The following is a 27,984-nucleotide window of genomic DNA, read 5'->3' as shown; positions in this document are numbered from 1 at the left end:
TTTTAAATTTTATTTAATTTAAAACAGTTGCCTATCGATATTTTGGCCGTCTCTAGGTTCCAGTTCAATTCCAGCATTCCAAAATTAATCGGACACCGCTGGTGCTGAAATGCAACCCTCCAAAATAACAAATGAAAACAAATTTTTGTTTATATGATTCACACCCGCACAAACAATGGGCAACATTGTTGATAAGATAAGATAAGAAATTGAACACACATATCGCGTCGCGAATGAATTCCAGTTTGTCCAAGGAGTACGCCAAGTATTGTCAAAACAATGGCAACTCACGCCGAGAAAGAGTTCTACCAATTGGTATGTAATCCGTGCACCTGGCTCACCCGCATAAAGCCGCAAAGACCTTCTAATTTAGGATAATTTGTGGTGCAGTGCTCGTTTGGTTACCTTATTCCTCCTGTGCCTTTTTTCACGCAAACCTTTTGCCAATCAACAGTTTATAAACATTTGTATAAACACGAGAATTCTCATAAACATTTATGTTGAAACTCAAGTCAGCCTTGAACCAGATTTTATGGAGCAGTCCCGCCCTGCCAAGCCATGTGAATGTGTGCACAAATGCACTGTGAAAAATGCTAATAGCAAATTTCTCCTCCGAGATGTCGATGACCCACTGAACCAGAAACTGTGAAGGTGGCTATGTCAACATGGAAACCTATCTTTATATCTGCAAACAGCAGGCCCTCTAGCTCTCATGGCGGTTGGGGATAGAGAGTTACATTATCGGCAAGATAAGATTGCCGGGTTTCATTAATCTTGAGAATGCAGTTAATGAGGAGTGATGAAAAAATTGCGATAATAACTTCCAGGTGCTTTGAAAAAAGTGAATGACAAACGTATTGGATAACTCATGCTAGTTGTATGATGATTGACTCGTTTTAAGCAAAAATATATTTTTAACAAAAATTACAAAAATTAAAGAATGATAAAAAATAAGTCCTTAAAAGGTTCACGTTATCAGAAGCTTCCAAGTATGCTAAAGTGTGTAAAAAATTAACCATAAACAGGCTCAAGCTATATCATTTCCTCTAAAAAGAATGAAATCCTCTTATCGCTTTGCGGTTTTTCATTTCAGAACATAAGTGTAAATAAAGCTTTGAATGGCTTGGAGGCACCACTCAAAACAAAACATGCTCGATCCATAATCATCATGATTCACAAGACCAAGGAGGCCAAGAGCTTCTGGATGATGGCCACCCGCCAGCCATTGATGCAGAGCCGGTTCACAGCCTGGAAGTTCTTCCACCTCCTGCACAAGGTCATGAGGGAGGGCCACGACAGTGCGATTAGGCACTCGCAGAGCCACAAGAAAATGATCCTGGAGGTTGGGAAAATGTGGGGACTCCTGCAGGATGACATTGGTTGCTGTATACAGTCGTACAGCAACCTCCTGGCCTCCAAACTGAACTTCCACGACAAAAACCGATTGTTTCCCGGTAGCTTGAACATTTCCTTTACCGAACTCTTTGTTGCTGTGGACAGGGACTTGAACTACTGGTAAGACTATCCAAAAAAAATGTTACCTGTTTCCAACTATAACTTAATGAATATGTTTCTCTTGCAGTTTTCAATTGTGCGTCGAAATCTTTGACTATCTAGAGGACATCATTGCCCTGCAGCAGACCATTTTCTCGTCAATGAACCACTACCGAATGTCGTCGATGACTCCGCAAGGACAGTGTCGATTGGCACCCATAGTCTGCCTTATTCAGGATTCCAATGCCCTGTATGATATGAGCGTGCGTCTTATGTTCAAGCTTCATGATGGTTTACCTTACGATGTTCTGTCCGGCCATAGAGAGCGGTTTAGTGGCCTGTTTTTGAAGTTGAAAGATTTCTACAACAACGTTCGTCCTCTTCAGTATTTTAAGGACTTAATAGTTGTTCCCGAGCTGCCAGAGTCAAGTCCGAATTTCAAATCCCAGAATGATTTCACCAGTTACGTACCGCCAGTTGTCCACGTGCCCCAAGAACCCGATCCAGTTGTGGAGGACCTCGTTGATACGAATAATGTGGAGGCTGAGGCATATAGTCAAGCGCAGCAACAGCTCAGTGTTTTGGAAGGAATAATTAGTGAGAAAGAGGCTGGCATTGAGGAGCTTTCCTTTAAACTGGTAGCCCTACAAAAGAACTTTGACGAACTGGAAGAAAGCTACAGACACGATGTGGAGGACTTGCAGAAAAACAATACCATCTTGGCCAATGACCTCGCACTTTCTAGGGAAATGTGCGCCAACATGCGCATGCAAAACGATGAACTGGAACTTCAAATCAACCAAAATCCAATTCTTATGCGTAGGATACTCTCCTTTATTCCCTAAAACACATTAAAAGACAAACCATTTTATTTTACAGAAAAGGCCATTGAAGAGGAGGAAAAACACAAGCAGTCTTCGGAGAAATTCAATAAACTGAAAACATTGTACACCAAAATTCGAGATGAACACATTCAGTTATTAAGAGAGGTGAGATTAAAATTTGGACAATCATCCAGATACTAATACCAATTTTAATTTCAGCAAAGTGAGTCCAATAAATCGTTAAACAAAGAAAAGCAAACCAACTCCCAGTTGCTGCTGGAAACAAAGGCACTTACCAACGAAATCTCCAAGATTAAAGGGAACTTTGAAGAGAAAGATAAAGCCAACTTGGCTTTGCAAAAGCAACTCGACGAGCAAGTCGAAAAAATGTCACAACTCGAGGCAATCAAGAGTGAAATTAAGGAAAAGTACGATGATGTAGTTAAGGAAAAACAAATGCAGCAACTAGACATTAATTCCACCTCTGAAAACTTGAGGCTAAATTATATTAAAATCGAGGAGCTCAACGCCGCCTTAAATGACACAAAGGAAAAACTATCAAGTGCCGAAAGCCAAATAAATGCAAAATGTACAGAAATCGAGAACACTATCAAGGCCCACGAAGGAGAGAAGGCGCTTCTTCTATCAAAGATAGAGGAACTAAACGTCCAACATAAAAGCAGCAACGACGCTCAAAGTGCCCAACTGCTGCAGAGCATCAATGACTTGAAGCAGAAGGATATAGAGTTCAACGAAATTAAGGAGAAATTGTCGAGTGCGGAGAGTGAGATTAGTTTGAAAATCAGCGAAATTGACAAAAACTTCAAAGCTTTTGAAGCGGAAAAGGGCCTGCTCTTGACAAAAATAGAGAATTTAAATTCGGAGCACAAGAGTATTAACGATTCACAAAATGCCCAGTTGCAGCAGACAATAAATAATTTACAAGAGAAGGAAACAGCACTCCAGGTAATGGAATACATACATACTTTATTGTATATTATTTTATTAAATGCCATATTAATTTCCAGGAATCGGTGGAAGCTATCAAGAAACTGGAGCAGGAAAATGTGACAATAGGGCAACAAAAGGATGATTTGCAAAGCAAACTTTTGGCAGCTGAAAGCCAACTATCCCAGGCCACACAACAAATCGATTCCATAACAAATTCCTACCAGACTTGTAATACAGATTTAAACGAACTTAGAAAGTTGGTTATAAAAACTGTAAAGGAGATCTGTAATTCGAAGCTGAGTGGATCGGAGCAACAACCCCTGGAAGCTATACCAAATATTATTAAGGAAATGGAGCCGCTGTTGAACAAATTCAACAACTCTGCTGCTATAAGTCACTTTACTTCCAGGGAGGGGATGCACGATGTCATGTATTTGGGATATGTGTTTATAAAACTGTACGATCAGTGCGACATTGTTTACAAAACCACAACTGCTATTGAAACGGGGCAAGGTAAGTAAATAATTTATTAAAAAAAGCAAACATTTAATATGTTTTCTGTTTCAGAAATCTTCACAAAAACATCTCTGCTCTGCTCTGATGTTTGCCAGTTGTTCCAGTATTTGATAAACAATGAGACGAAGGACAGTGAAAGGCAGACAATTTCTTCCAATATACAAGCAAAGTTGACGGATATTGGAAAACTAATCGAAAAGATTAGGGCTACCATCGAGCAGAAGATCGATCTGGACAAGCTTCTTGAGATAGAACTGCGGGAGATGGATGCTGCCATCGATGATGCTGCCTCGAAAATCACCGAACTGCTGGCAAAGGCTCGCGCGAAGGACAACCAAACCAATCTAGAGGTGAATGGCAAAATTGTGGACGCCTGTACGACGCTAATGGAGTGTGTCAAGATTTTAATACAAAAATCGCGTCTTCTGCAGCACGAAATAGTGGCGTCACAAAAGGGTGAGTTTACACAAACCAAAAGGAAACTGAATATAACTTAATTGACCGTTCAGGTAATGCAAGTGCCAACGAGTTCTACAGGAGAAACAGTCAGTGGTCGGATGGCCTGATATCCGCTTCTAAAAGTGTAGCCAAGGCGGCCAATTACCTCGTTGAGGCGGCCAACAAAGCCATTGAAAGTGAGTCTGGCAAAAACTTTGAGCTTATTGTGGCGGCCCAGGAAATAGCCGCTTGCACGACCCAAATGGTTATAGCCAGCAAGGTCAAGGCCGATCGCAACAGCCAAAAGTTGACGGACCTGACCAAGGCATCGCGCAGTGTGACCCAGGCAACAGGTACGTTGGTGGCCACGGTCAAGGACTGCAACTCGCAGCTGGAGCAGCAGAGCGAGCTTGAACTTGCGAAACTAACGCCGTCGCAGATCAAGACGATGGAGATGGAAATTCACGTCAAAGTACTCGAAATCGAACAAGCGCTTCAGACGCAGCGACAGAAGCTGTCTTCGTTTAGGAGAGAGCATTACAAAAACGCCGAGTATTAAATACTATTGTTACTAAAACCTTAAATTACTAAACATTCTTTTTTTATAAATGCACTTCATGACAAACAAAAATATACACACATATATGTTACAATATTTACACTATTGCTTATTGTATGTTTAACAATTTCCTCCGAAGGATGATTTTGTTTTCTGATTCCATTTTGATCGCCTTTGGATCTTTGGTTTTATTGAACCATTTTTGATTCGTAATTCCATTCGCTTATTAATGGTTGATGGGCTTAAATATTATTAGTTTATGACACTAAAAATCCTACTAACTTTTGCCAAAGAAAACAAAATGTTACATTTTTGTCAAAAGGTTTATTTTTATTATCACGAACCGGCGTAATGCATTTTATAAAACGGCATGTTCACGTTCATCATAGACACTTTTAGCGTAATTTATCTAAAAAGAAATCAAATAAAAATAAATGTATGTGATAGTCATTTCAAGTTTGTATAAAAATAAAGTTATAAACATAAATTGTTTCAATGCAACTACGTGTTTCGGATTATAAATGAAATTCTTATAAAATTGTACTCACACATCTCGATGCCGCCTCCGCACACTCTTCAGAGCGACACCGTATCCTGGGCCTCGTGACCTTCGGAAGATTAGTTGAAATCTCAATGTAGTAACTCGGCGAAGCCCTACTGCTCGATGACGACGACGCTGTTCCAGCATTCGTTACCAGCGGATGGCACGAGAGTATCTCACTCAGGTGCGTCTCGAACATGACGGTTGGATTGCCGTCAACTATTGAAAATATTCGCACGTATTCGGTGGAAACTAGCAGTCGTAACCTGGCCTCCTTATCGCTCCATAGATTCGTTTCGTAGGAAATTATTTTCTCCGCATAGTTTTTATGATTGATTAGGTACAAGTATTGCTGGCCTTTGCTCTGGCGATTGGAATAGAGGGGCAGCAAGCCCCCAGGAGCGCCGGTTACGCATCTGGGCAGCCTCTTTCTTTCCGGCGTATTTCTGTGAGTATCCCGACTGGTTTCCCGCACCGCACTGGCCGTCTCAGATGCCAAGTCCAGGACTCCGATAATCGGTTTTGTCACAGTGCCCACCAGACCCTTTCCCAGCCCACTTAGAAAGCCGGGAACGCCGTCCGATGCGGCGCCATCGTATGTGTGCCGAACTATACTAGTTACTCCACCCAACAGCCCAAATCCTAGACCTTTCAGACCCGCTGCAAGGTGACCACCGGACGTATTCGACTGCAGCTCCAAAATTCGTTGCCGGGTCTCGTTGTCGTGATCGTCCAGCACGACTTTGCCCAAGCTATCCGACAGTGTTTCGGTTAACTTCGCCGTGGAATTGGATATGCCATGTGTCACGTTCTTCACCAGACTCTTGACCGAGCCCTCGAAGATCAAACCGGACACACCTTCAGACAAGTCGTTTGCGAATCCCAGGGGATTGCCGAGGAAGTCGACACTGCCCAAAATAGCGGCAGCATGCCACTTGATTTGCTGGATGTAGTGCGTCTTCATGCCCTTCAGATAGACGTCCAGGGTTTCGAAGTGCGATTTATCCGAATACCTGTCGAGCTCAATCAGTGCATCCTCAAACTTGATGAGGGTCAGTCCCAGAGCCTTTTTCGTTTCATGCAGTTCCACCGGCAACTTCGAAGAAGTGAACGCGGAGAGCCGCACCTTAAAAAACAGAAATGATAAAAAAGTGTTTCAAATATTTCGAAATAAGGGAATTACCTGCGTTGCTCCAATGTTTAGGTTCTCAAAGTAGTACCTCTTCATATCCTGTAGAATGGATCGTTCTTCGTAGTTTTCGAATTCGTATTGTACACTTAAATTTTGTGGGTTGATTTTTCCATAGCCCAGGAACGAGGCCAACTTCAATATTAGCTTCTCATCCAGGTTCGCCGTCGATGGTTTCACGTCCAGTGACAGATATTTAAATATTATTGCATTCTTGTTGGGGCAGGGTAACATTTTGAGCTTGAGCACTACGGCGTTTTTGTTTTTCTCGTCCTCGTTCGAGTTTTGGGTGTACATTGCGATTGGACTGACCGCGTCCAGCAACTGATTATCTATTTGTATGTAAGATACGTTCAAATCTAGAGAGTTCTCCAAAGCACTTTGCACCATGTCGCAGTGAATGCAATCCAGGCTAATGAACATGATCTCCTCGCAGGGTTTTCGCGCTATTATTGAGATGCCAATGCCCTTAACGAGTTCCACATTGATCTATAAATATAATAGTTTAAGTATGTCATATATATTTTAAAGAGTAATTTTTACTCTTACCAGATACTCATGAGTAGAAGCTATCTTTCCCGTATCCGTTATTTGGCGATTGTTGAGGGAAGCGTGCATCCACATGGAGTCGGGCGTTAGGAATACTGAGTTCTTTTTAATTTTAATATCACATATTTCGATCGTCAAGATCGGGCCATCCATTCTCGTGGATATTTCCAGTTGTCCGGATCCAGGCCTCAACTTCTGAGCCACAATGTGTTGAGCAAGCGGTATGGAGTACTTCTTTGTCGAATTATTCTCGATCCGTCCCACAACAGCATCGCAGTATGGCTTCAAGCCGATCTCTCCGTACCGAGACTGAAACAGGTTGCAATTAAGAGTTCAAATTACAAGAAAATAATAAAAATAGTATTTAGTTCCCACCTGAACGCACATGTTGGCATGACACATTAGCCGGCCATTTTCAAACCGCCAGGTCTGGGTGGTTACCCTCTGCTTGTTGGGGGTTCGAACCACCAGAGTGGTGAACTCCGTGGGGTTCGGCGGCCTCTCCAGATCCAAGACCAAGCGCACTGCGTTGCCGTCATTCGACTGAATCGGTGGTGTGGAACCCTCGTGTTCGAGTTGACCACTCGAGTTCATAAGCCAAAGCTGCGACCGATCCCCCGAATTCTTTTCCACTATCACAACTTTCTTTCCGTGCACTCCCAAAACCAAATTCCTATGATGCACTTCCTCGTCGCCGGAGCGCTCGAAGGTGCCGTGAAATGCGATGTAAATGAAATTCGTGTATGTCAGCGTCTTCTTAAAGTCTTTTCTAACCGGAAACTCAATCATGTTGCCTCCGGGCGCCTCCATCAGAAGGGCCTTCATTCCCAAGGGATCGTCCAGCACATAGGACAGGGAGGACTGTGGACGAACCGGCGTTATCCAGACAGGTTTCGTGCGGGTCTGGGAAAAATTAATGACAACCTCCGAGCAGTTGTCGATGCGAATCGGTGGCGGTAGGGTTCGAGCGTCCGTGAACAAAAGTATATATGTGGCATCCTTGGATATGATCTCCAGCCGAAGGAAGAACATCTCGCCCCAGTCATTCCGAACATTGATGTACAAACTCTGATTGTTGAGGCCAGTGATTGGGATTCCCTTCGACCAGCAGCAGCACTCTATTTCCGGAATCCGTACACAAATAAATTGATCTTGGTCCCAGTTGGGCCAGTGGAATGCGAAGTTGCAGTCGATGGGTGCCGAGATTATTTTACGAGGATCCGGACGGTCCTGAAATAGAATATTATTAATAAAAGATTTAAGTGAAGACCTAATAACTCACATTGTTGGCAACATCGCACAGCTGAATGAACTCCAATTTGTAGCCACTTCTGTTGTGCAAATGATAGCGAGGCGATAAGATGACGAATGTGGTGCAGGCATAAAGACCTCTGCCCCTCCTAACGCTTATTCCGATCGCATAGCTTCCTTTTGTGTTCTCCGCTCGCAGTTCCCGGTAAGTCAGTTCCTTACTGGTAGTACTGAAGCTCTTGCACCACTGAGAAATGTGATATAGTTATTTTATTTCCATATTTAAAATACTCTTGAGAGCCTACCATATTCTTTGCGCCCAGAGCATTGCCCAGTCGAACTTCCAGAGCCGGGGATCCTTCCTGGTCGGAGAAGGAGAACATAAGCGGCGCCACCTGCCTGGCTGTTTCGTGCTCCTCGAATTGTCCTGCCGCAGTGTTGTTGGTTCCCTCCTGCTTGCAGATCAAAGGCAGCCCCGTCTTATTAATAATCCAAACGGGAGCACTTATGTGGATCTCCATGCCTTTGCCCTTGCACGACTGGATTGAGATTCGCAGGTGGAGCTCCCGCTTCTTGATATCGTACAACTTTAGTTTTGGTTCCACAACGCCGCTATGGCTCATGGGGATCTTCAGTTGGCCAGAGAGTTGGAAGTTGTCCAGGGTGATGCTCAAGTTGAAGGGCTCGCAGATGTTCACATTATAGATATTTATACTCTCGGATGCATTTATCCTGCCGGTGGCTGTCTCGTGGATCTTGAACATCAGGTCGCAGCAGAGCATGTTGTTTATCTTCAACGGCGGCAGCAGCGTTATCCTGTGTCCCGGCAGGTTCTGCTCCTTGGTGTGAAAGATTTCCCGGTTTATATAGACCAGCGTGTACAGAAGGCTCTTGCTTTTGTCATAACTGACATACAGCTTTGGCAAGTTCTCCTTGCCCCCGAGATTCCATGCGATTTCGCTGTGCGTGAAGCCAGTGTCCTCGTAGGCTTCGCTTTCATTCGTATTATGTGCTATGTGCAGGGATGCATCGATGAACTTCAGTGGCAATGACAACTCATCGTTGGGCTTTATGACACTGATTGCTGTCAGGCCGTCGCTGTGGCTGCTCTTCAAGGACATTTTCAGGAAAACATTACGGTCCATCTTGTTCAGGACCTCCAAGGAAGACTTCACTTTGATCAGTTTCTGCGCCGATCCAATTAGCGATATGTCGAACACTATCCGAGTCTTGGTGGAGTACTGGTTGTCCATGGTGGTGGTGCGGAAGAACATGCCCACCTTGTCAATGGAGATGGGCCCGATCAGGGTCCAGCCGTGGATCTGTACGAAGATCTGATGCAGGTTCAGTTGGTGGGAGTGCACGTGGCGGAGCTTGCTCTTCTGGCTGAAGTCGAATGTCTTTGTCTCGTTGGGCTGCACGGAGGACCAGTGCTTGATCAGCTCGAACTGGTGCATGTCGGAGCAGCTCAGGTCCCCCAAAGGGGCGTAGATTGGTTTGAATAGCAGCGGGGTTCCGGTGAGGTTCTGAAGGGCAAAGGGAATAAATGGGGAGCGCTGCTTGTTTTTGGTGGCATTGTCATTGAAGTCGTTTGTCCAGTTTTTCAGAACCATGTTAAAAAGTTCTATAAACGTGGAAGTGACATTCAGCTTGAGCATCTGCTTGCTGGAGATGCCGATCTCGAAGCGCTTCTTATTGTCAAAGTGCCCCTTGGCGAACTTCCACTTTATATTTGACTCCCAGGACTCGGCGACAGGCTCCCAGCCACTGAGCCGGCGATTGTAATAGTTCACTGCGGCTTCCGTGTCAATGTTGCCCAAACTGAAGTGTCGCACATTCGTCTCCTTGGGGTTGGGATCCTGCGTTTTGAAGGTAAAATTGAGCAGGAACTTGGAGAGCGAAATCTCCAGTAGCGGCACGTCCGCATCCATGCAGTCATCAATTATGAAGACCGATATTAAATTCGCGTCCACGACTGCAGTCTTCAGCTCCAGGGAGGGATTCTTGTAGGAGTTCTGCTTCTGGTGCGTTAGCCACAGGGCCGCGTCGTTCAATCTCCAATCATTGACTTGCATGGCATACAGGCAGTCGGAAAGTTCAAAGCCCATCGCAACCAGGGGAGCCACCTTTTCCAGATCCGAATCCGCCTTAGAGATCACATTTTTCGAACGGGATGTCTGCGTTGGCAGAAGTCGGGCCATTCTTGAGAACAGTTTCACATCCACGTAGGACAATCGAATGTTCAAGGGCTTCTGAATGAGTATATTCAAACAATTACTCCGCAGTTCAATGTTCAACGTGAATGGATCAATTATGGACAGAGCACTCTCCTCCTCGGCATCCAAGGTGCACGAAAATATCTCCAAGTGATTGATGTTCAAGGAGAGTGGCACGGAGTTGCTATTGGGCTTGTACGAGATAACCGTGGTGCTCTTCAAAATGATGGCATTTGAGTCCAGCCGGCTGCATTCCTCCGCAAATATTATTTCCGAGTCCGTAATATTCACCACGAATTCCGTGGCAACGCTATTGTCGACTTGAGGCTTCTGGGAGCTCGGATTCGTCACATTACTGACCACCGGAGCCGGCGAATCCTCCTGCAGGTACGACTTCAACTGATCCAGAAAACTGAGGAGTGCAAACACCCGCATGTTGTTGAGCATTATGGTGTACTTGCAGAAATTGCCCTTCTTACGACAATGAACCTCAACCTGTACAGAGTTCTCCGGTCTGACCTCCTTCTTGGAGGGCTCCAATATGTTCTTGAACATGTTCTCATTACCCATGCCGGTGTCCTTTCTTTCATCCTCAATCAGGATGTTACTCGATATCAGGTCAATATCCTGGGAACCATCGCTGAACAAGTCGATTTCCAGAGTGGACTTCAGGAAGTGGATGCAGGACAGGGGTTCTACAACAGTCCTATGGCTTGTGTTCAGGGCCAGTAACAGCGAAACATCCTCCAGCAAAATTCGTATAGAAATCAGAATAGAAACCGTTCTGGAAGCCTCGATCTTCGGCAGCAGACTGACAGTCGAAAGTCTTTCGATGGACGTACAACTGTTGTTGGAGTAGTTCCAATAAATATCATCCGTGTGCTCGCCAATGTTGTTGTTGAGGAAGCTCCGAATGAGCTTATACTGTTGAATATTGATCATTCCGTTCAGTTTTGAGAAGGTGCCTTGCACACTAATGTCGGGACACACGCGATTATTTTCAGCAGACAGATTTCGCTCCAATTGCAAGTGCAAAAAAGTGGCGTCGTTGAAGAACGGTTGGCCCAATCGCAGAAAATTCAAATCGGCAATCAAAATCGTATCGTTTTCCTGATCCTTTTTGGTTTTCACCGTACTCTTCTCTCCAGAGTATAGGTTTATGTTCACCAGATTGATGCGCATGACGTCCAAGATTTCATTCTCATTTGGCTTGGTGGCCTGTTTGCTGATGATGCCCTCGTCGCTGGCAAAATGAAAGCTATTCTTCAGAGTGAACTGCCCCAGGTATGCGATGATCACCTCGTTCCTATTGTAGGAAGCCGGAAGTACAATGACTGGTGAGTCCGCTTGAATAACCAGCTTCATTTTCGAAGGCCGCACATTCTCCACATTCTGCTTTTTGAGTTTTCTTATCACAGGCTGAGGGAAGACATATGTTTGCATGAGAATCAACATTAAAAGTATATTTTTAAATCAACATTACCGTCTGCAATTGAAGCAAGTCTTTGACAAAAACATGCAGCTCTGTAGCAAATCGCTTGGTGTGAATATAATGCACAGCAGCCATATTAATACGCAATGTGGAGTCGCTGTCTAAAGCCTTTAGTGCTTCCAAATCGACAAGCTTTCTAAAATCGCAAAAAAAAAGTGCCATGGTAAGTATTATTTTAGAAACTAAAGATTTAGTTAGGCACTTACTTTTTATAAACAAAGTTTAAGGCCTCCGTTCCGCTTGTCAGGAACTTTTGCTTATAAATGCTTCCATACTTTGAGAGATCATTGACGGAAACCGATCCCAAGCAGCCCTCAACTATCTTACAAAAGTGGTCTTGAAGAATCACAAAGACAGCGTTGGACACATTCACTCTGGACAGGAGAGACTCGTTCCGAATCAACGTGAAGTTCAAGCTCCTTATGGACACTTTAAGCCTACTGCCAAACTCGGTCTTATCTGAAAAATGAAATAATGTGTTAGCAAACTGATACTATTCTTCTAGAAATTATACTCATTACTCTGTTGGACTTGTATTTTCTCCTCTGTAACCTTTTCGTTAAAGTTGTCGACAGAAACTAGTCCGAAAAAGTCGAATATTGTATACCAGCGTTCCACGCAAATGGCCAGGTTTAGGCAGTTGAATTGTATCGAACTCAATTGCTCCAGCTTCCCGTTCTGGGCCGAGCGACCAGTATGCGACTTATAGATTACCAATGTCTGGCTCTCTTTTTTCCGTCCAAAGTCATTGTTGTTGCTGAAGGTAGATTTCTTCTCGCCACTGAAATTTTTCAGCTGCATGTAATCGTAGAAGCCGGATGGAACGGAGTTGCAGCGATGCTTTTGAGAGTTCAGGAAGCTGGGCAAATTCGGGCACGAGGAAGAGGACAGCTCATTTTTCCTCACATTCCTTTCGAGATCTACGGATGTCACCATGTTCCTGAATGGTGAGCTGATGTCCGATTTTAGGTCCTCCATCAGAACAGACTTTAAAATCACTTCCATATCCTTGTCGTATCCCTTTGCGATGTGCTTTACATTGAAGTCCTTGAAGGTAAGATTGATGAGATCGTTGTGGTACTCGTTCTGCAGGTTGATTTGAAACACGGGCATGGAAAACTGAATAATCGTGCTGATAATGTGAACCTCTTCGCTGCTTGAAGAGGGTTCACTGTCTCCATTCTGATCATAGTCCTCGTACTCATTTAATGATCCATTCGAGAAATTTGTTGCGAACCGAAGGCACTCCAGAAGTAACTCATATTGCTTCCGATTAAGGGACACTTTTAAAGCTTCTACCATGCTTCCTTTTATCTGGAAATTCATAAATGTAAATCAATTGAAATATGGAATATTGTTTAAACTCACAGATACACTATTTAGCTCCTTCTCCGGACCATTGTATTCATTGTAGCCCACGTAAAGGTGCAAAGTGATTGCAGTGTCATGCAGTATTGGTATTGCATCCTTGTTCTTAGCTGGATGAACACTGAAACTATAGTCACTTTCATCCATGTTCAAGGAGTATACGTAGGTGTTTGTAATATCTATAGTATAGGACTCTTCTAGATCATCGCCATCGGATTTCGGGCAATTGGAACAACTAATTTTTCCTAAATTAGCAATCAGAACATTGGTGCTCATGTTGGAAATGGGCAGAATTATGATGGGACTGCTTATAATAATATCAAGCCTATAAAAAGGAGTTTATAGAATGGTTTATAGTTTATTTCAAATGATAAGAGTCTACCAATTTTCCTGACGAATTCGTTGTGGAGATATGGGTCCTGTTTGTTCGGTCGCTCTTATTTGTTGCACAAACTCCTTGGCCATGTCTGTAGCTTTGTTGCCAATGGAAGTAGCAAACTCTCTATAGAAATAAATTAAAATTAATAATTGATCTCCATCATTTTTATGTAATCCTACCGCAAACTGCGTTTAAAATATGTGATGCAGGCATTGACGTCCCTCAGAAACCGCGGACAATGGGTATAAGAAGCCGAGGCCATTCGCATTTGAAAAGTACATGTCGTCTTGTCGCTCCAGTGACTTTGGAAACTAATAGCATCACTTTCGTCGCTCTTCTCTTCGTTGTAATTATTAGAATAAATCTCGTTGGAAAGTTGACTCAGAACAGTTTGCTTGTTTGTGTCCGAAGCCCTTAGGATCTGATCTCGGCCAACAGAGAGAATTCTCGGATGACAAAAGGCCTCTGGAGTAATGTCAATGACTTGAATTCCACCGAGCGAACCGAATATGGACAAGTCCGATTGAAATGAGGCATTTATCTTAGCTTCTGTAAGCGTTACAGTTCCCACTTTCCGGCCGATACTTATTTTTTCCCTCTTTATGGTGTAAAGCAACAGGATATTCAGTCGGAAGAAGTCAAAGGTTATCTTATTGTGACTTGTTTGATTCACTTGATCCTCTATTTCGATTGGCTCATCAGGCGATTCTTCTGCTGGTGCCGGGCTATCGCTTTGGAATATGTTTTGGGTCAGAAGAGTCCTTTTGGCAAAGTTGAGTATTTCAATAATAGTGTCCTGGTTTGCTAAAAATGCCAAATCAAATGAATAATTATATTTTTTTTAAATTTAAAATATTGGATGAAACCTACCTATTATATCCAAACTGTTGAAGGTAATGTTGGTCGTGTGAAGCTTTACGGGATTCGTAGGACCTGGTGGAACAATTGTGATGTCAACAGAAATAAGTGCTGTTGAGTCTTCATCCTGGCAGAACTCTGTTTGCTTATCCCCTAGAAATCAAGACATGATTACAAACTATAAGAACTATATCTTGATAAATGGCATACCCATTTTAATGTTTTGCACTGCCTTCGTTATCATATGAGGACTGGTGGCCCTGTCGAAGAAGTGAGGTGATCCAGGCGAAGTTGGAGAAACTACTGCACTGTGTTTAAGACTTCCAGACAAGCTATCCATACTAAAAATGAACAAATATTGTTTTTCCTCTCATAACGATTGTTGCTAATAAGAAATGTGTTTCCAAAATTACCCCACGTGACGATGACTGGCCACCAGAAGTTCAAAATCAGGCCCAAATGATTGTATGGCATCCACCAGAAGCAAACCATGCACCGACATCGAAATTTTTGTTTCACTTGATTCTTTGGTTAATCCAGCTCGTGCCCCAATAACCTGAAGTTCGGCAATGCTTCTGTCCGTCGACTGCATCTCAATCACCAGTTGATCCATCACAAACTCAATCACAATTCTGCTCTTGTCGTCCTCGGCAAGGTTTTTGATCCGTTCACTGGCGTAGATTGTGTTGCCCCCTCGATAGATATTATCCATTTCCCTTGAAGCTTTCACAATCGGAGTCATGATGGTGTAGCAGTTGTTTATGAGTTCCTCATTCCCGTGGATCAGTATCGTAGGACATGTGCCGAAGAGTACAAACGAAGGATAATCGGGGTCGACTGTGAAGATGTTCCTTTGCTCGAATGTGAGGTTTATGTTGAACTTATCAATCAGGTGAAAGTTGGACGATGTCTTCAAGCACGCTTGCCACCTTTCCTCGTACTTGCAGACCAACACTTGCAGGTTTGTAAAGTTTATCAGATACTTGTCGTATATCTTGTTGTGCAGAACGTACTCCAGCTGAACGTTCTTGTTCAGGAAATTCTCGATTTTCGAATTCTCAAGAAGTGTCGGAGAGTCCGAGCCACTTTTTTCCGAGGCAGGCGGAGTCGAACAAGGAGTCAGATACGTTTCCTCATCGTCGCTGTTGTTTTCCGATGCCGCCGATTCTATCACAGGAATGCACTTCTTCACCTCCATTTTTCTCATCTCCAGTTTTCCGAAATCCAACAGAACCATTAACGAATTGCTGACTTTGTAGTTTTCCAAGAATATTATCCGGGGTGCAAAGATTTCAATCTCAAACATCCACATCTTTCGATTCACCTGCGATACACAAATATTATTAAATACGCTTTTAAAGATATGAAAAATATATAGTAACCTCATTCCCACTGAATATCTGATTCCAATTTTCCATAAAATCCGTTTTTTTCTCGATTCGATCGCGAGGAGAGGGTATTTTCGAATTTTGAACTGCCAGAAAGTCTAGTAGCCACTGAATCGCATCCTTGTTGTAAATAAGATCCAGGCCTTTCGATTTAATGTTCAGTTGAAACCGCAATTGGTTACAATTTTCGTATTGTAACTGGAATAGAATGTCCTCCTCGAGCGTCCCTTTGGCTATTTGGTTTGTTGAAGCTACGTTGCCCGTCTGCGGCTTAATTAAATAGTTGTGCATTGTGTCGCAGCTGGTTTTGTCCATCAAATAGACTTCTTGCAGTGATACGCCCACAGTATAGGACGTAAGTTGTGGACTCAGCTGAAGGTATGCCGAAAAGTTGTTGAATTGCATTTCCATTGATTTCCTCCGGCCGTCACTTAGCAGTTCCTCGGTCTGCAGAATAACCAGGCCCTTGAGGAGCTTCATTGAAAAGTATCCGAAGACAGCATCGCTCTTCAGATCCGAGTTATTTTGCAGAGTGTTTTCTAAAGCGACCAAAATGTCGTCTTCTAAATGCTTCAGCGATTCGTCCTGCTCGTTGTTGGGGGTGTTGGGATTATTCGCGTACCAGCCCATCCAGTTTGGGAACCAATGGAAGAGCATATTGGATCCCTTAACGTTCGGGGACTCGAAAGCAAAGCCAGTTGTAAAAACTTTTTCAAAGGAAATTCGCCTCATTATCTTCAAGTCCAATATATTTCGGTCGCTCTCAAAGTAAGCTTTAAACTCTTTGTCTTCGGTGGATAAATTTTCATTTGGATTCAAAATAATCGCTTTGTAGAGCTTCATATATCGGAGGTTCTCCGTAAGTACCAGCCAACTTTCTTCATTTTGCTTCATGGAGAAGCCGTGACAGTTGAGGGCATATTTCCACCATAGGCGGGGATTACTTTCTATACTACAGTTTGGTCGCTTTAGTCTGTATTGCCGAACTTCCTTGACTTGCCGGATTTCCGAAAGCTTATCTAACATCTGCAATCGCTGGACCTGAAATATAAGTAAGTAGCTTGATAAAAGTGAATCATAATTAAAAATTCTTATCTTTTTCAAGGCAAACCTTGAACCTATCTACACATATTTTTAATTAGAAGACTTGCCCATTTTATTCCGCACCTAGTTGCTGAATATTTTGAAACTCACCTTGGATATGTCTATGACCACCTCGGGCACCAGGAGCTCGCATGAGACCCTGGGTTTGTCTTTGGTACGGATCACCTGCTGGCACTTGTCGCGCTTCCATCGCGCTGTTGCACAAATCGGCTTGATGATAAAATTGTGCGGCCTCTGCTCGCAGGTGGAGTGTAGTTTTTCGAGGATTTCCTGATTCGTGTACGACTGACATTTGATGTCCTCGTGCAGCAGATCCCAATATACGGAGAGCTCTTTGAGCTCCACCAGTTTGTAGTTCATTTCGCTGTTAGTCATTTTGTAGGAACCATTGGTCCAATCACAGTCACAGCTCTGGGCGGTCAAGGAGCCAATCTTGATGCCCGTACATATCCGGCTCTTGCCGGTGTCCACAATATCCTCGTACCGGAAGTGGACGTCGGAGATCTTCAGCTCGATATTGTCGATAATGTTGGTGGCCATGTTGGTGCCGTATTTCAGCCAATTATTGTAGGACGAGAAGTAGTAGGACTCCATTTGCTGGCCCTTCTCGGACCGCCAGCCAGCCTCTGCAGCGTCCAGCACCGACAGCTTGTACTCCAGGTCCTGCAGCTTCTCCTTTTCATGGTCCCAGTTGTCCAGGTTCTTTGGGCAGATGATGCAGAACAGTCCCTCGATGGATATGCACCACGGCGATGTTCTGAACTGGCGGACGGGGATCTGGAGCTTGATTTTCCGTATGCTTCCGGCGGTGACTTCCACCGGCAAGTTAAACGAGCGGAGGGCATCTTTGCGTATGGGTATGTTCTCAAGCTCGACTTCGCCTGGAAATTAATAAAGCGTAATTAAATGTATATTCGATGGAGACGGAAAGATAAAACCCAAAACTTATATCACTTTCAAAATTTACCCGACAGCAGGGCCACAGACAATTGAGCAGAGTTCAAGTTCTCCAGATATTTTCCCAGATACGTGTTCAACACCCACGTTATGAGGTCCCGTAACATTCTCGTTTAGTTACCACCGACCCTTATGCTATTTTTTAATATTTATTGTTGATTTACAAATGTTTTGGTTCAATTCTAGCGTTTTCCCAGACTGGTAATCAGCTGTGCCGCACCTGTTTTGTGTTTTCCATTACTTTTTGATCTACATTTATCGATAACTCAATCTAGCCCCATCACTAACTAAAATTAAAAACAAAAATTTTTCTAAATCTGTTTATTGAACAAAATGTCTGATTCTAACACACCCAGAGGAGCCCTAAGCTTACAAGTAAGTTGTATTGATCTACAAATATGTGGAAAATGATTAATTCCTTTTTTGTTTCAGAATGTGCTGAAATACACCGTTCAACATCATGACAAAAACGGCACAGAACCCAAGGAAAATGAAACGCCAGATGTTGAGGTACGAAAACACAACGAATTAATTTAAAATTGCCTAAATGAAGGTGTTAGAAGTGCCAATCTTCATTGGCAGTCTTTTTCCTGTTTATCATTATTTAACAAGAGAATACTTTGGGTGATTCAACTGCAGGGATTCAATCGAACCATCTGGAATTATTTATGCCCATGTGCTTAATGGAATGGTTCCTTCCATCAAAACTCAAGCTTTAAGCTAAACCTTTCAAATACATTTCGATTCCCTTTCTTTTCCTACTATATTCAAAAATCCCTAATCAAAATTCAACCTTCCGGGAGACAGCGTTTTAACACTCAAGAGAGTTCCTATATTTTATGTTAATGTTGCCAATGATTATCAGAAAAGGACATTAATTTTCAATTTCTCCTTTTAGAAAAGCAAGTTCTTAGAAGAAGCACTGACTGCCATGACCACAGATGCCTCAAAGGAACTGAAGGCCGCCCTAATTGTTTTGGAAGACGGTGAATCCAGTTTGGATGAGAAAAAGGACAGCTTTGAAGTGATAAGGAGCCACATTGATGACCTCGACAATGCCAACTCGCTGGTCAAGCTTGGCGGCAACAAAGCCGTACTTCGATGTATAAAGGATGAGGCGGATAGTGAATTGAGAATATCGGCCATCGAGACGGTGGCTGAAATGGCTCAAAATAATATATTTTGCCAAAACGCCCTCATAAACGATAAATTTCTGCCGGAACTTGTAAAGAATTTGAGTAACAACAATGAGAACATAGTACGGAGCTCCATTTACGCGATATCATCACTCATTCGAAACTTTGAACCGGGCTATAAGGAGTTTAAACGGGTTAAGGGTATCAAAGCATTGGTGCCTTGTCTGAAGTCCTCGAACACGAATCTTTACATAAAGGCGGCATTTCTAATAGCATCCCTGACGTCTAAGGACAAGTCTGTGCGAGGTACTAACACTTTAAATTGGTTTTAATATAAAATATATTAAATTTACATCCTTTCAGAGGACTTTGTCAAGGCAGAAGTGTTTCCAGTGCTCTTGGACAATCTGAAGCCGGTAAAGGAGTTTGATGTTAAGCAAGAGACCACTCTTTTTGCACTTTCCTCCCTTTCGTTGGAAACGGATCTGAAATTATCTACGGAGAAGCGCAAGGAAGCTCTGGCTACTCTTGAACAGATTATTTCTAAAAACAAACAGTCTCAAGATTGTGAAGTAAGTCAAGATTAAGTTTGAATTTTAAGGACAACAAATTAATCATCTCTTTTTACAGGATATGGTTAGCTACGCAAGGAGTATTGTAGACAACCTTAATGGACGATAACATACCAAGTGTCTTAAATAAAAGTTAAACTATGGAGAAGTTGTTTTGGATTTTATAACAAATTAAATTTATTTCCATCTTTTCCGGTTATGTGGGCAGTGTGTCAAAGTCATCTCCAACAGAAACTATGGGCACGTGCTCCAGATTGACTTCTATTGGGTTGTCACACAGTCGGTTTCGCTTTGCGCATATATTCCAGTCCATAACTTGAACGGCGTGCAGACTTTCGGCTTCGTTATGATGTCGCAACACCATAGATTCCTAAAATAAGTTATTTAAATTAATATATAATTAAAGTAGATTGATTTCAAACCCACCTTGATTTTCTCCCATTTGTCATCAACATCCTGCAGCCAACTGAGCAGCAATCGTCCATTGAATCGGCAGCGGGCACTCTTCTCCTTCTCGTCCTGCTCGGGAGTTATCAAGTTGTAGACCTCGTCGTCCTTCAAGTATGTACACACGGAGTAAGGCGCCGATTGGCCAGATATACTTCTGGCCGCCTTTGAATGGACCCGTATTATCTCCTGCTCCACATTCAGACAGAGCTTCTCTCGCTCCACGGTGTGGGCTTGGATTAAGTCTCGTCTTGCCTTCTCCTGGTCCTGGTAAATTCTGGTCATTGCCTGAGGCACTGTGCTGGGAATATCCACGGCTGGGTTCTGTGAGTTTCGGCTGAGCAGATACGACTTTTTCGTCAATAAATAATCGTTGTAGCCCTGGGGAGGTCTCGGCTTCACCGGGTACAAGCTCTTCCACTTCTTTTCGATTTGTCGGCGGATGTTCAAGAACATCTGGAAACCATTGGTGAAGGGATGATCGTGGGGATGAGATTCCTCGGAATTCACAGCCGCATCTATGTTATTCGCATTGGAGTTCTTCGAACTGTCGTCAGTGTTTTTCGGCCTTATTTTTCGCTTTCGGGGATGGAGGTCAACGTTCGAGGAGGGGTTTATCTCCTTCGAGGAGGACGTCGATGATGTGGAAGGGCTGGGGACATTGGTGATTGACTCCTGGTCAAACTGGTGACCCTGTGGAATGGGACTGGAGGTCATGTTGCTGTAGGACAGCTTTACGTCCGTCGCATCGTTGGCATGATTCGACGATGCCGGTGAGGGGGAGTTGCTTTGCATCTGCGGAGAAGAATTGTTGGAGCTGCGCTCTACATTTCGATGAGAGCTTCGCAGGACCCTCAAATTCTTCTCGTCATTGAAGAGCTTTATGTTCTTGTCGTCCAGCACAGTGGCGCACACGATGTTGCTCTTCTGCGGACTTTCATGGGGGCTGACCGACTGACTGGTGATTACGGTGTCGATGGAGTCGCTGTTCGAGCTGACCACATACGGGAGAGCTGCATTCCGCGATGCAGTTACCTTGCCTGTCCTCAGCACATTTCCCTCGGTGTCGATGGAGCAATTCTGTTGGGGTATGACTATCTTAAGCGGGGGAACCTTTTGGAAACATTTTAAATTATTATTAGGGACGATATTGATAGAAAGGACTCCTAAAGATTCCTACCTTGAGGCCACCATTGTACAAGCTATCGTTGCTCTTGTAGTCGTCACTGCCTTCGTTTTCAATGTCCGCATTTTTGTTAATCTCAGCCTGCTCCTTCTCGACACTTGAGGCGGTGATTTTGTTGGCGGACGGTGACCCCTTATTGGTCGATAGCTTGGAGCCTTTCTCCACTCGGGAGGAGAGCTTCAGCGAGGCCCCCTTCAAGTCCTTTCCATGTTCCGAGTCCTTTCGCTTCTTTTTCTTAACGTCCTCACCCGACTCCTCGAAGTCCTCCTCTATGTCCGAGTAGCAGCGCTTCGCCGCCGATGTGCCCTGGTGAGCTGAGTCCGAGTTCTTGCCATCACTGCTGCTTTCCTCCGCGGAGGACTTGTCCTTAGTATCCAGGGTCTCTTGCTTTTCGTTCAGGTTGCTTTCGTCGCTTTCAACATCTCCCTTCTTGCACTCATTCTTCTTTAAATTGGTTCGGGACGAATCTGGAAGGACGAGAACCTTATACAATACATTTGACGGCTGAGTAATTGCAGTTGGAAAGTGCGAGGAGATACGACAGTAGAGTATTGTTATTAACAAGGACTAACAGCTTAATTTTTTAATTTTAAAGCAATGCCGAAACCAGTTTTCCATAATTTCAATCTGAGGGATACCTTTTTCCTTCTACTTTTTGTCTACATGCGCTTGAGTAACAGATACATTGTGTGTAAAATGTATGTAACAATGTGTGTACATTGTATGTATGTAACTGGTTGCGATTTTTTTTATTACAATAATACTGCGACGCCCGCATTTCAATAGTTGTTAATTGTTCACGAGATAAAGAGCCACATTTTTAGCCATATAATGACTACCGCACATGTAAAACTAATTTTATTTTGCGGCGAGAAACACCTTAGATGTTTACCTGTCGAGGAGGTGGCCGTCATTTGGATAAGCAGAGCCATCTGCTGCCTTTCCGACATGGGGGTATTTGCTGGGGTCGATCTGGCCTGGGTAACTCCTGAATTAAACGCTATCCCCTTCGGTCTTGGGGGTGGCATACTCTTTTTGTTCACTTGTAAACGGGAAAAACTAAAATTGATAACAAAAACTTGGTTTTTAATTTTATAAATGTCCCACAATCCATAGAGATGGGACTAAAATGAAGCTGGTATTTTTTGGTATAAATGGTATTTTTCAGAAAAGATGCCCCAAAAATCGATAGACATTGAACAATCGATTTAAATTGCACAATCGATTAATTTTTTTAATTGCAAATGGACAATAAAAAATTGAGAATTTCCACAACAAAATTCTAATTTAAAGTCTAGGGAAGCGATTAGCATGTGCAGGACACCCGCGGCCAAAGGATTTTGAACGAAATTTGTGCAAAAACGGCGCAAAGCAGTGAAAACCAAAACTTTTTTGTACCATAAGATAGCATCCAAGGAGACCCCCAAAGGGCAGAACCTAGCCAGGTTTGTGAAAGTGCTTTCAGTTTTTAAATATCATATTATTGAAATTTAAACGCTTGCAACAATAACATAACTTATATAAGATAGTGCAACTCGGTTCGTATTACTTAAATTCGGTTCACACACATTCCCCCACACATGCGTGTGTTTGTGTGTTGCAAGTAAATATAACCACGGCTGGTGCTCGAAAAAAGTTTTTGCTGGAAAATATGATTTATTTGGCTTAGATTGATCTCAAAAGTGCTCTTAAATCTATCCCCGAAACTGCTGAGACTGCAACTACGCTCAGATTTCCACAAAATAAATCATAATGCCTGCGTATTAATGAGTTTTATGTACATACATCATCACTGAGTGACTCATTCGAGTAATACCCTATGCAATGGGTGTTTCGAAATTCTGTATATTTCTGTTACGCGCTGCCCCAATCTTTTCCGGTCGACTACAGTTTCCACTTCCACGATCCCAAAAATACAGACAAGTGCAGCGGACTGATCTCTGCTGGCGCAAACTGAACTCATATTTCCAATTAGAAAGGCGTGACGAAACAAGAGGCGTACAAAGATAATTATAAAACGCAACAATAATTACTTTATGGCGTTAGTGGGTTTATGAATATTTTAAAGATGTGGATATTTCATAGGGTATTAGAACCTTCGGAGCTCGCCGTTTTCATTTAATGCTAATGTAAGCAATTAATTTTTCAAATCGCTTCTCTTTAATTGCTTTCTTCGCATAATGTTGCAAGGCGCGCCCCACAAAAGCAAGCTTTTGGAAGACTAACCGGCTAACGGGGAGTAAAAATAAAAATAAATAATCGATTTGTAATCGATAAATATCCTTGTACGAAAAGCTTGCTCCTACCTAGGGAAATTGTGGCCTAACCTTTTAACCAAAACCCTAAACCCAATAGGAGCCTCAAACTCTCTTGTCATTATTACTTTTCAAGTTTAGAAGTTTAACATACAAAATAAAATAAAAATATAAAATTAATAAAATGGAACCTATCACCACAAATTCTACATTAGTGTTAGTATCGCCGGGATGTTGGAGTTGCAACCCTTATTTCCAAAACTGCGGCATGCGCAGTACAATTTTCTTTTACTTCTTATTGATTGACGGAGATTGAATCATTGCGATACGGTTAAAATGATTGTGTCCAAAACTCTAAAATCATACAGGCTGTAAACACACACTTCTTAATTACATTTTCCATTTTTATCCTCGAGATCATACCCCCTTCGCCGAGTCAAAGGTTTGGAGCGGTTTTTCATTCGATTTTGTTGTTTTCTATTTGCAGACAGAAAATCGAAAAAATCGGAAAAATGACGCAAATGTCGCAGGACGAAATAATATCCAATACGAAGACAGTGCTCCAGGGCCTGGAAGCCCTGCGAGTGGAGCATGTCTCGATTATGAACGGCATTTCTGAGGTGCAGAAGGACAACGAGAAGTCGGACATGCTGCGGAAGAACATTGAAAACATCGAACTGGGTCTGAGCGAGGCCCAGGTGATGATGGCCCTCACCTCCCATCTGCAGAACATTGAGGCCGAGAAGCAGAAGCTGAAGACACAAGTGCGCCGCCTGCACCAGGAAAACGCCTGGCTCCGCGACGAACTCGCCAACACGCAGCAAAAGTTCCAGGCCTCCGAACAACTGGTCGCCCAGCTGGAGGAGGAGAAGAAGCACTTGGAGTTCATGGCCTCTGTGAAGAAGTACGACGACAATCAGGAGCAGGACGACACCTGCGAGAAGTCCCGCACAGATCCCGTGGTAGAGCTCTTCCCCGATGAGGAAAACGACGACAGAAACAATATGTCTCCCACTCCGCCCAGCCAGTTTGCCAACCAGACGTCGGGCTATGAAATTCCAGCCCGTCTGCGTACTCTGCACAACCTGGTTATTCAATATGCTTCACAGGGCCGGTAAGCGTGCAAAGAATCAGATGCCATTTGAGAGTTCTTAACTTGAATTAGCCTGTTTTGCTTTATCTTGTAATAAAAATCGAACTGCAATTGGTCTGTAATGCCAACAGGTCAGAGAAAACACCACTTCTCATATTAATACAAACAATATCTTCCCTTGCAGATACGAAGTAGCCGTTCCCCTTTGCAAGCAGGCATTGGAAGATCTCGAAAAGACTAGTGGCCACGATCACCCGGATGTGGCAACAATGCTGAATATTTTGGCTCTTGTTTACCGCGATCAGGTTCGTACTGGCTATTTGGATAAATTTATTTGTTCTCCTGATTTGTAACACTTGATTCCATTTAGAATAAGTACAAAGAGGCCGCCAATTTACTCAACGATGCTCTGTCAATTCGCGGAAAGACTTTGGGAGAGAACCATCCAGCCGTAGCGGCAACCCTGAACAACTTGGCTGTGCTTTATGGCAAGCGCGGCAAGTACAAGGATGCCGAACCCCTTTGCAAACGTGCCTTGGAGATCCGCGAGAAGGTCCTGGGAAAGGATCACCCCGATGTTGCCAAGCAACTGAACAATCTCGCTCTGCTCTGCCAAAATCAGGGAAAATACGATGAGGTTGAGAAGTACTATCAGCGCGCCCTCGACATCTACGAATCGAAGCTTGGACCCGATGATCCGAACGTGGCCAAGACGAAGAATAATCTGGCCGGATGCTACCTGAAACAGGGCAGATACACCGAAGCTGAAATTCTGTACAAGCAGGTCCTGACCCGAGCCCACGAGCGCGAGTTTGGAGCCATCGACAGCAAAAATAAGCCCATTTGGCAGGTGGGTTACTACATCAATACTAGTGTTGAGAATGATTTAACTAGTTTCTATTTAAACAGGTGGCCGAGGAACGAGAGGAGCACAAATATGATAACAGAGAGAACACCCCTTATGGCGAATACGGTGGTTGGCATAAGGCTGCTAAAGTGGATTCCCCAACTGTCACGACCACTCTAAAAAATCTGGGCGCCCTGTACCGGAGGCAAGGCATGTTCGAAGCTGCCGAAACCCTGGAAGACTGTGCAATGCGAAGTAAAAAGGAAGCTTACGATTTAGCTAAACAAACCAAGGTCTCACAACTGCTAACATCTAATGAAAAGCGACGATCCAAGCAAATTAAGGAAGATATGGATTTCTCCGAGGAGGTAATTTCCATATTAACTTCAAAAAATGTAAATTTATTAATCTTTTGTCTTTTGAATGTTTCAGAAAAATGCCAAACCGTGAAAATTTGATTTGTTCATCGCCCTCAACGGAATCTTTATGTTTATAATTGAAAGTTAACAACAAAAACAATTTATTTATTCATTCCTTAATATACATAAGCTCGCAAGCATTACATTAGCAAATGAACAACGTTTTATACATTGTTATTTTGTCAAAATTATGTACCGCTTTTAATAATAAACCAAATATATTTAACAGAATTTTATATAATTTAATCGTACTACACATATATTTATGGAAAATATTTGATTGAGAGGCTTTGCTTTATGCTATATTACAAGCAACAAACAAGTATAACATAGGGGGCTGCTCGGGTAGATATGGCTAGTCACTATCATTGTCGTTTAAAATGGACGAAACTATTCCAGCGAACTGCTCGGCCCGATCGAGAAACTGTTCTCGACTTAGGCTAGTATCATTTCGAAGACTCTGAGCAGTCAGGAGCAGGTTTTCAAAGTCCCTCAATTGGCTATCCAGCTCGTCCGTACTCATTTCTGGTTTGGAATCTAAAATTGCAAAACTTTTAGAGCATTTTTCCATAAACATTTTGATCATTGGGTTATACCTTTGGATCCATAATTAACGTTCGACCAAACTGTATTTTGAAGGCCTTCCACCACTTCTTCGTATCCGTTTTCCGAGTCATCTGGATCACTTTCATCATCGTCCTTCAAGGTTATCACGTCAAAAAAGAAGTTCGTACTCTCCTTCAAGTCCGAGATAGACACTCCGCTGGATTCCGATAGATTCGAGGACGTTAACAGAAAACCAAGCTGGATTTGATGGTTTTCGGATAAAGTTTTTGAAATGGAGTCGATAAAGGAGGTCTGCAATGTAAGAATATTTAATAAATTTCAAAAATCCGATTTAAAAATAAGCTTAACGTACCTCGGTTGGAACAAAGTAAATGATAAGGGCTTCAGTCGCTTTAAGAATGTCCTCCGGAACGTTTTCCAATTTGCCAGCGGCAGGAACAAGATTTATTGTGGTATTGTAGTACTTATTTTTAATTGTGCATTTGTAACAATTCAGTGAACACTCTGATAAAGTCGGTTCCTTCGGTTGATCCATTTCTGATAAAATGCCTTTACCAGCGCGGAAACCATAAGCCCAGTTAGCATGATTCATATTTAAAAGAATTGGAATTGATGATCCTCATGAAATTACTTACCCTCGGCTATTTCCAAAGGAGTCATGGCCCCATAAGAGAGTATTAGGACGGCTGGATCCATGTTATAAAGTGTATTTAACTTGTTTTCTAGAGGTGGAACAACATCGATGGAAACATCAATGTATCGATGTTTAAACATTTTTTGAAACATCGATGCTTTGTGGCCACCATCGATGTCGGAACAAAATCGAACAGCTGTGAAAACATCGATATTCGATATACTTTCGAGGTCCTATCGGCTAATCGTGATAATGCAATATTCTCACCACAACGCTACATAATTTAAATATACATGTGGTCTCACTTTCTCAACAGGGACCTCGAAAGCCTGGTCCCACTGAAATAAAATTGTTAAGTTTGAATTATAAAAATGGCGGAACATTTAGTCTGTTACTTGTAATATATATAATATAATATATATAAAAACAATTTATATAGCAATTATAAAGTGTTATATAAATTATTATCATTCGATTCCTTTTAAAATTAAATTAGACGTTTACGTCTAGCGGTCAAAAAAAGTTCCATAGAATCATGAGTTTTGGCCAAAAATTTTACAAAAGATTTATGTGTATAAAAATGATCAACTCGTAAAATCCCTAAATAAAAGTTTATTTATCATTTATATTATGTATAATTCCGGCAGAAAACTTATTAAATGTCGAAGTACATATAATTATTTCGATGGAAAATTATGAAAACCGTTGGCTCTAACGACTAGAACAACTGGTACCGGCAATTGTTTTCAAAACA

The 27,984-nt window shown here is 42.7% G+C and overlaps 6 protein-coding genes across 10 annotated transcripts; 3 read left to right on the top strand and 3 right to left on the bottom strand.

Moving 5' to 3' along the window:
• Nucleotides 1-78: 78 nt before the first annotated feature.
• On the top strand, nt 79-5,283 carry LOC6493735 (huntingtin-interacting protein 1-related protein). Its single transcript, XM_001958300.4, has 8 exons — nt 79-315; nt 1,094-1,515; nt 1,583-2,313; nt 2,374-2,483; nt 2,538-3,284; nt 3,347-3,782; nt 3,837-4,241; nt 4,295-5,283. The coding sequence occupies exons 1-8, from the start codon at nt 280-282 to the stop codon at nt 4,780-4,782; spliced, it is 3,375 nt and encodes a 1,124-aa protein (XP_001958336.1). The 5' UTR covers nt 79-279; the 3' UTR covers nt 4,783-5,283.
• Nucleotides 5,087-18,294, bottom strand: LOC6506211 (vacuolar protein sorting-associated protein 13D). The gene is made up of 19 exons (XM_001958301.4): nt 18,085-18,294; nt 17,208-17,998; nt 16,008-17,054; nt 15,039-15,949; nt 14,836-14,966; nt 14,638-14,778; nt 13,947-14,571; nt 13,771-13,890; nt 13,389-13,713; nt 12,542-13,334; nt 12,227-12,479; nt 12,012-12,156; nt 8,618-11,947; nt 8,344-8,559; nt 7,437-8,291; nt 7,062-7,370; nt 6,507-7,001; nt 5,331-6,449; nt 5,087-5,191 (listed from the first exon to the last, which is right to left on the bottom strand). The coding sequence occupies exons 1-19, from the start codon at nt 18,179-18,181 to the stop codon at nt 5,141-5,143; spliced, it is 11,754 nt and encodes a 3,917-aa protein (XP_001958337.2). The 5' UTR covers nt 18,182-18,294; the 3' UTR covers nt 5,087-5,140.
• Nucleotides 18,295-18,296: 2 nt separating this feature from the next.
• On the top strand, nt 18,297-20,203 carry LOC6493736 (hsp70 nucleotide exchange factor FES1). The gene is made up of 5 exons (XM_001958302.4): nt 18,297-18,449; nt 18,507-18,584; nt 18,973-19,516; nt 19,574-19,782; nt 19,841-20,203. Exons 1-5 carry the CDS (start codon nt 18,408-18,410, stop codon nt 19,889-19,891), a joined length of 924 nt encoding a protein of 307 aa, XP_001958338.1. The 5' UTR covers nt 18,297-18,407; the 3' UTR covers nt 19,892-20,203.
• LOC6506209 (ankyrin repeat domain-containing protein 12) lies at nt 19,932-22,573 on the bottom strand. 4 transcript variants are annotated; one of them, XM_032453975.2, is made up of 4 exons: nt 22,308-22,573; nt 21,410-21,882; nt 20,209-21,342; nt 19,932-20,152 (listed from the first exon to the last, which is right to left on the bottom strand). In XM_032453975.2, the coding sequence occupies exons 1-4, from the start codon at nt 22,441-22,443 to the stop codon at nt 19,979-19,981; spliced, it is 1,917 nt and encodes a 638-aa protein (XP_032309866.1). In that variant the 5' UTR covers nt 22,444-22,573; the 3' UTR covers nt 19,932-19,978. The 4 variants fall into 4 exon arrangements, with proteins under 4 accessions (XP_032309866.1, XP_044570623.1, XP_044570622.1 ...); XM_044714688.1 differs by having other exon boundaries at nt 21,410-21,898; nt 22,308-22,444; XM_044714687.1 differs by lacking the exon at nt 22,308-22,573 and adding an exon at nt 22,054-22,197.
• A 1,191-nt stretch (nt 22,574-23,764) lies between these two features.
• On the top strand, nt 23,765-26,260 carry LOC6493737 (kinesin light chain). 2 transcript variants are annotated; one of them, XM_014909039.3, is made up of 6 exons: nt 23,765-23,886; nt 24,158-24,784; nt 24,948-25,068; nt 25,134-25,613; nt 25,673-25,978; nt 26,043-26,260. In XM_014909039.3, the coding sequence occupies exons 1-6, from the start codon at nt 23,855-23,857 to the stop codon at nt 26,058-26,060; spliced, it is 1,584 nt and encodes a 527-aa protein (XP_014764525.1). In that variant the 5' UTR covers nt 23,765-23,854; the 3' UTR covers nt 26,061-26,260. The 2 variants fall into 2 exon arrangements, with proteins under 2 accessions (XP_014764525.1, XP_001958340.2); XM_001958304.4 differs by lacking the exon at nt 23,765-23,886 and adding an exon at nt 23,901-24,041.
• LOC6506208 lies at nt 26,094-27,385 on the bottom strand. Its single transcript, XM_001958305.4, has 4 exons — nt 27,232-27,385; nt 26,949-27,145; nt 26,626-26,887; nt 26,094-26,566 (listed from the first exon to the last, which is right to left on the bottom strand). The coding sequence occupies exons 1-4, from the start codon at nt 27,380-27,382 to the stop codon at nt 26,385-26,387; spliced, it is 792 nt and encodes a 263-aa protein (XP_001958341.2). The 5' UTR covers nt 27,383-27,385; the 3' UTR covers nt 26,094-26,384.
• Between the last annotated feature and the right edge of the window lie 599 nt (nt 27,386-27,984).

This window comes from Drosophila ananassae, chromosome 2R (assembly GCF_017639315.1).
Source record: "Drosophila ananassae strain 14024-0371.13 chromosome 2R, ASM1763931v2, whole genome shotgun sequence".
Lineage (NCBI taxonomy): Eukaryota > Metazoa > Arthropoda > Insecta > Diptera > Drosophilidae > Drosophila > Drosophila ananassae.
Note: the sequence above shows the minus strand (reverse complement) of the source record. Positions and strands in the feature narration are given on the sequence as shown.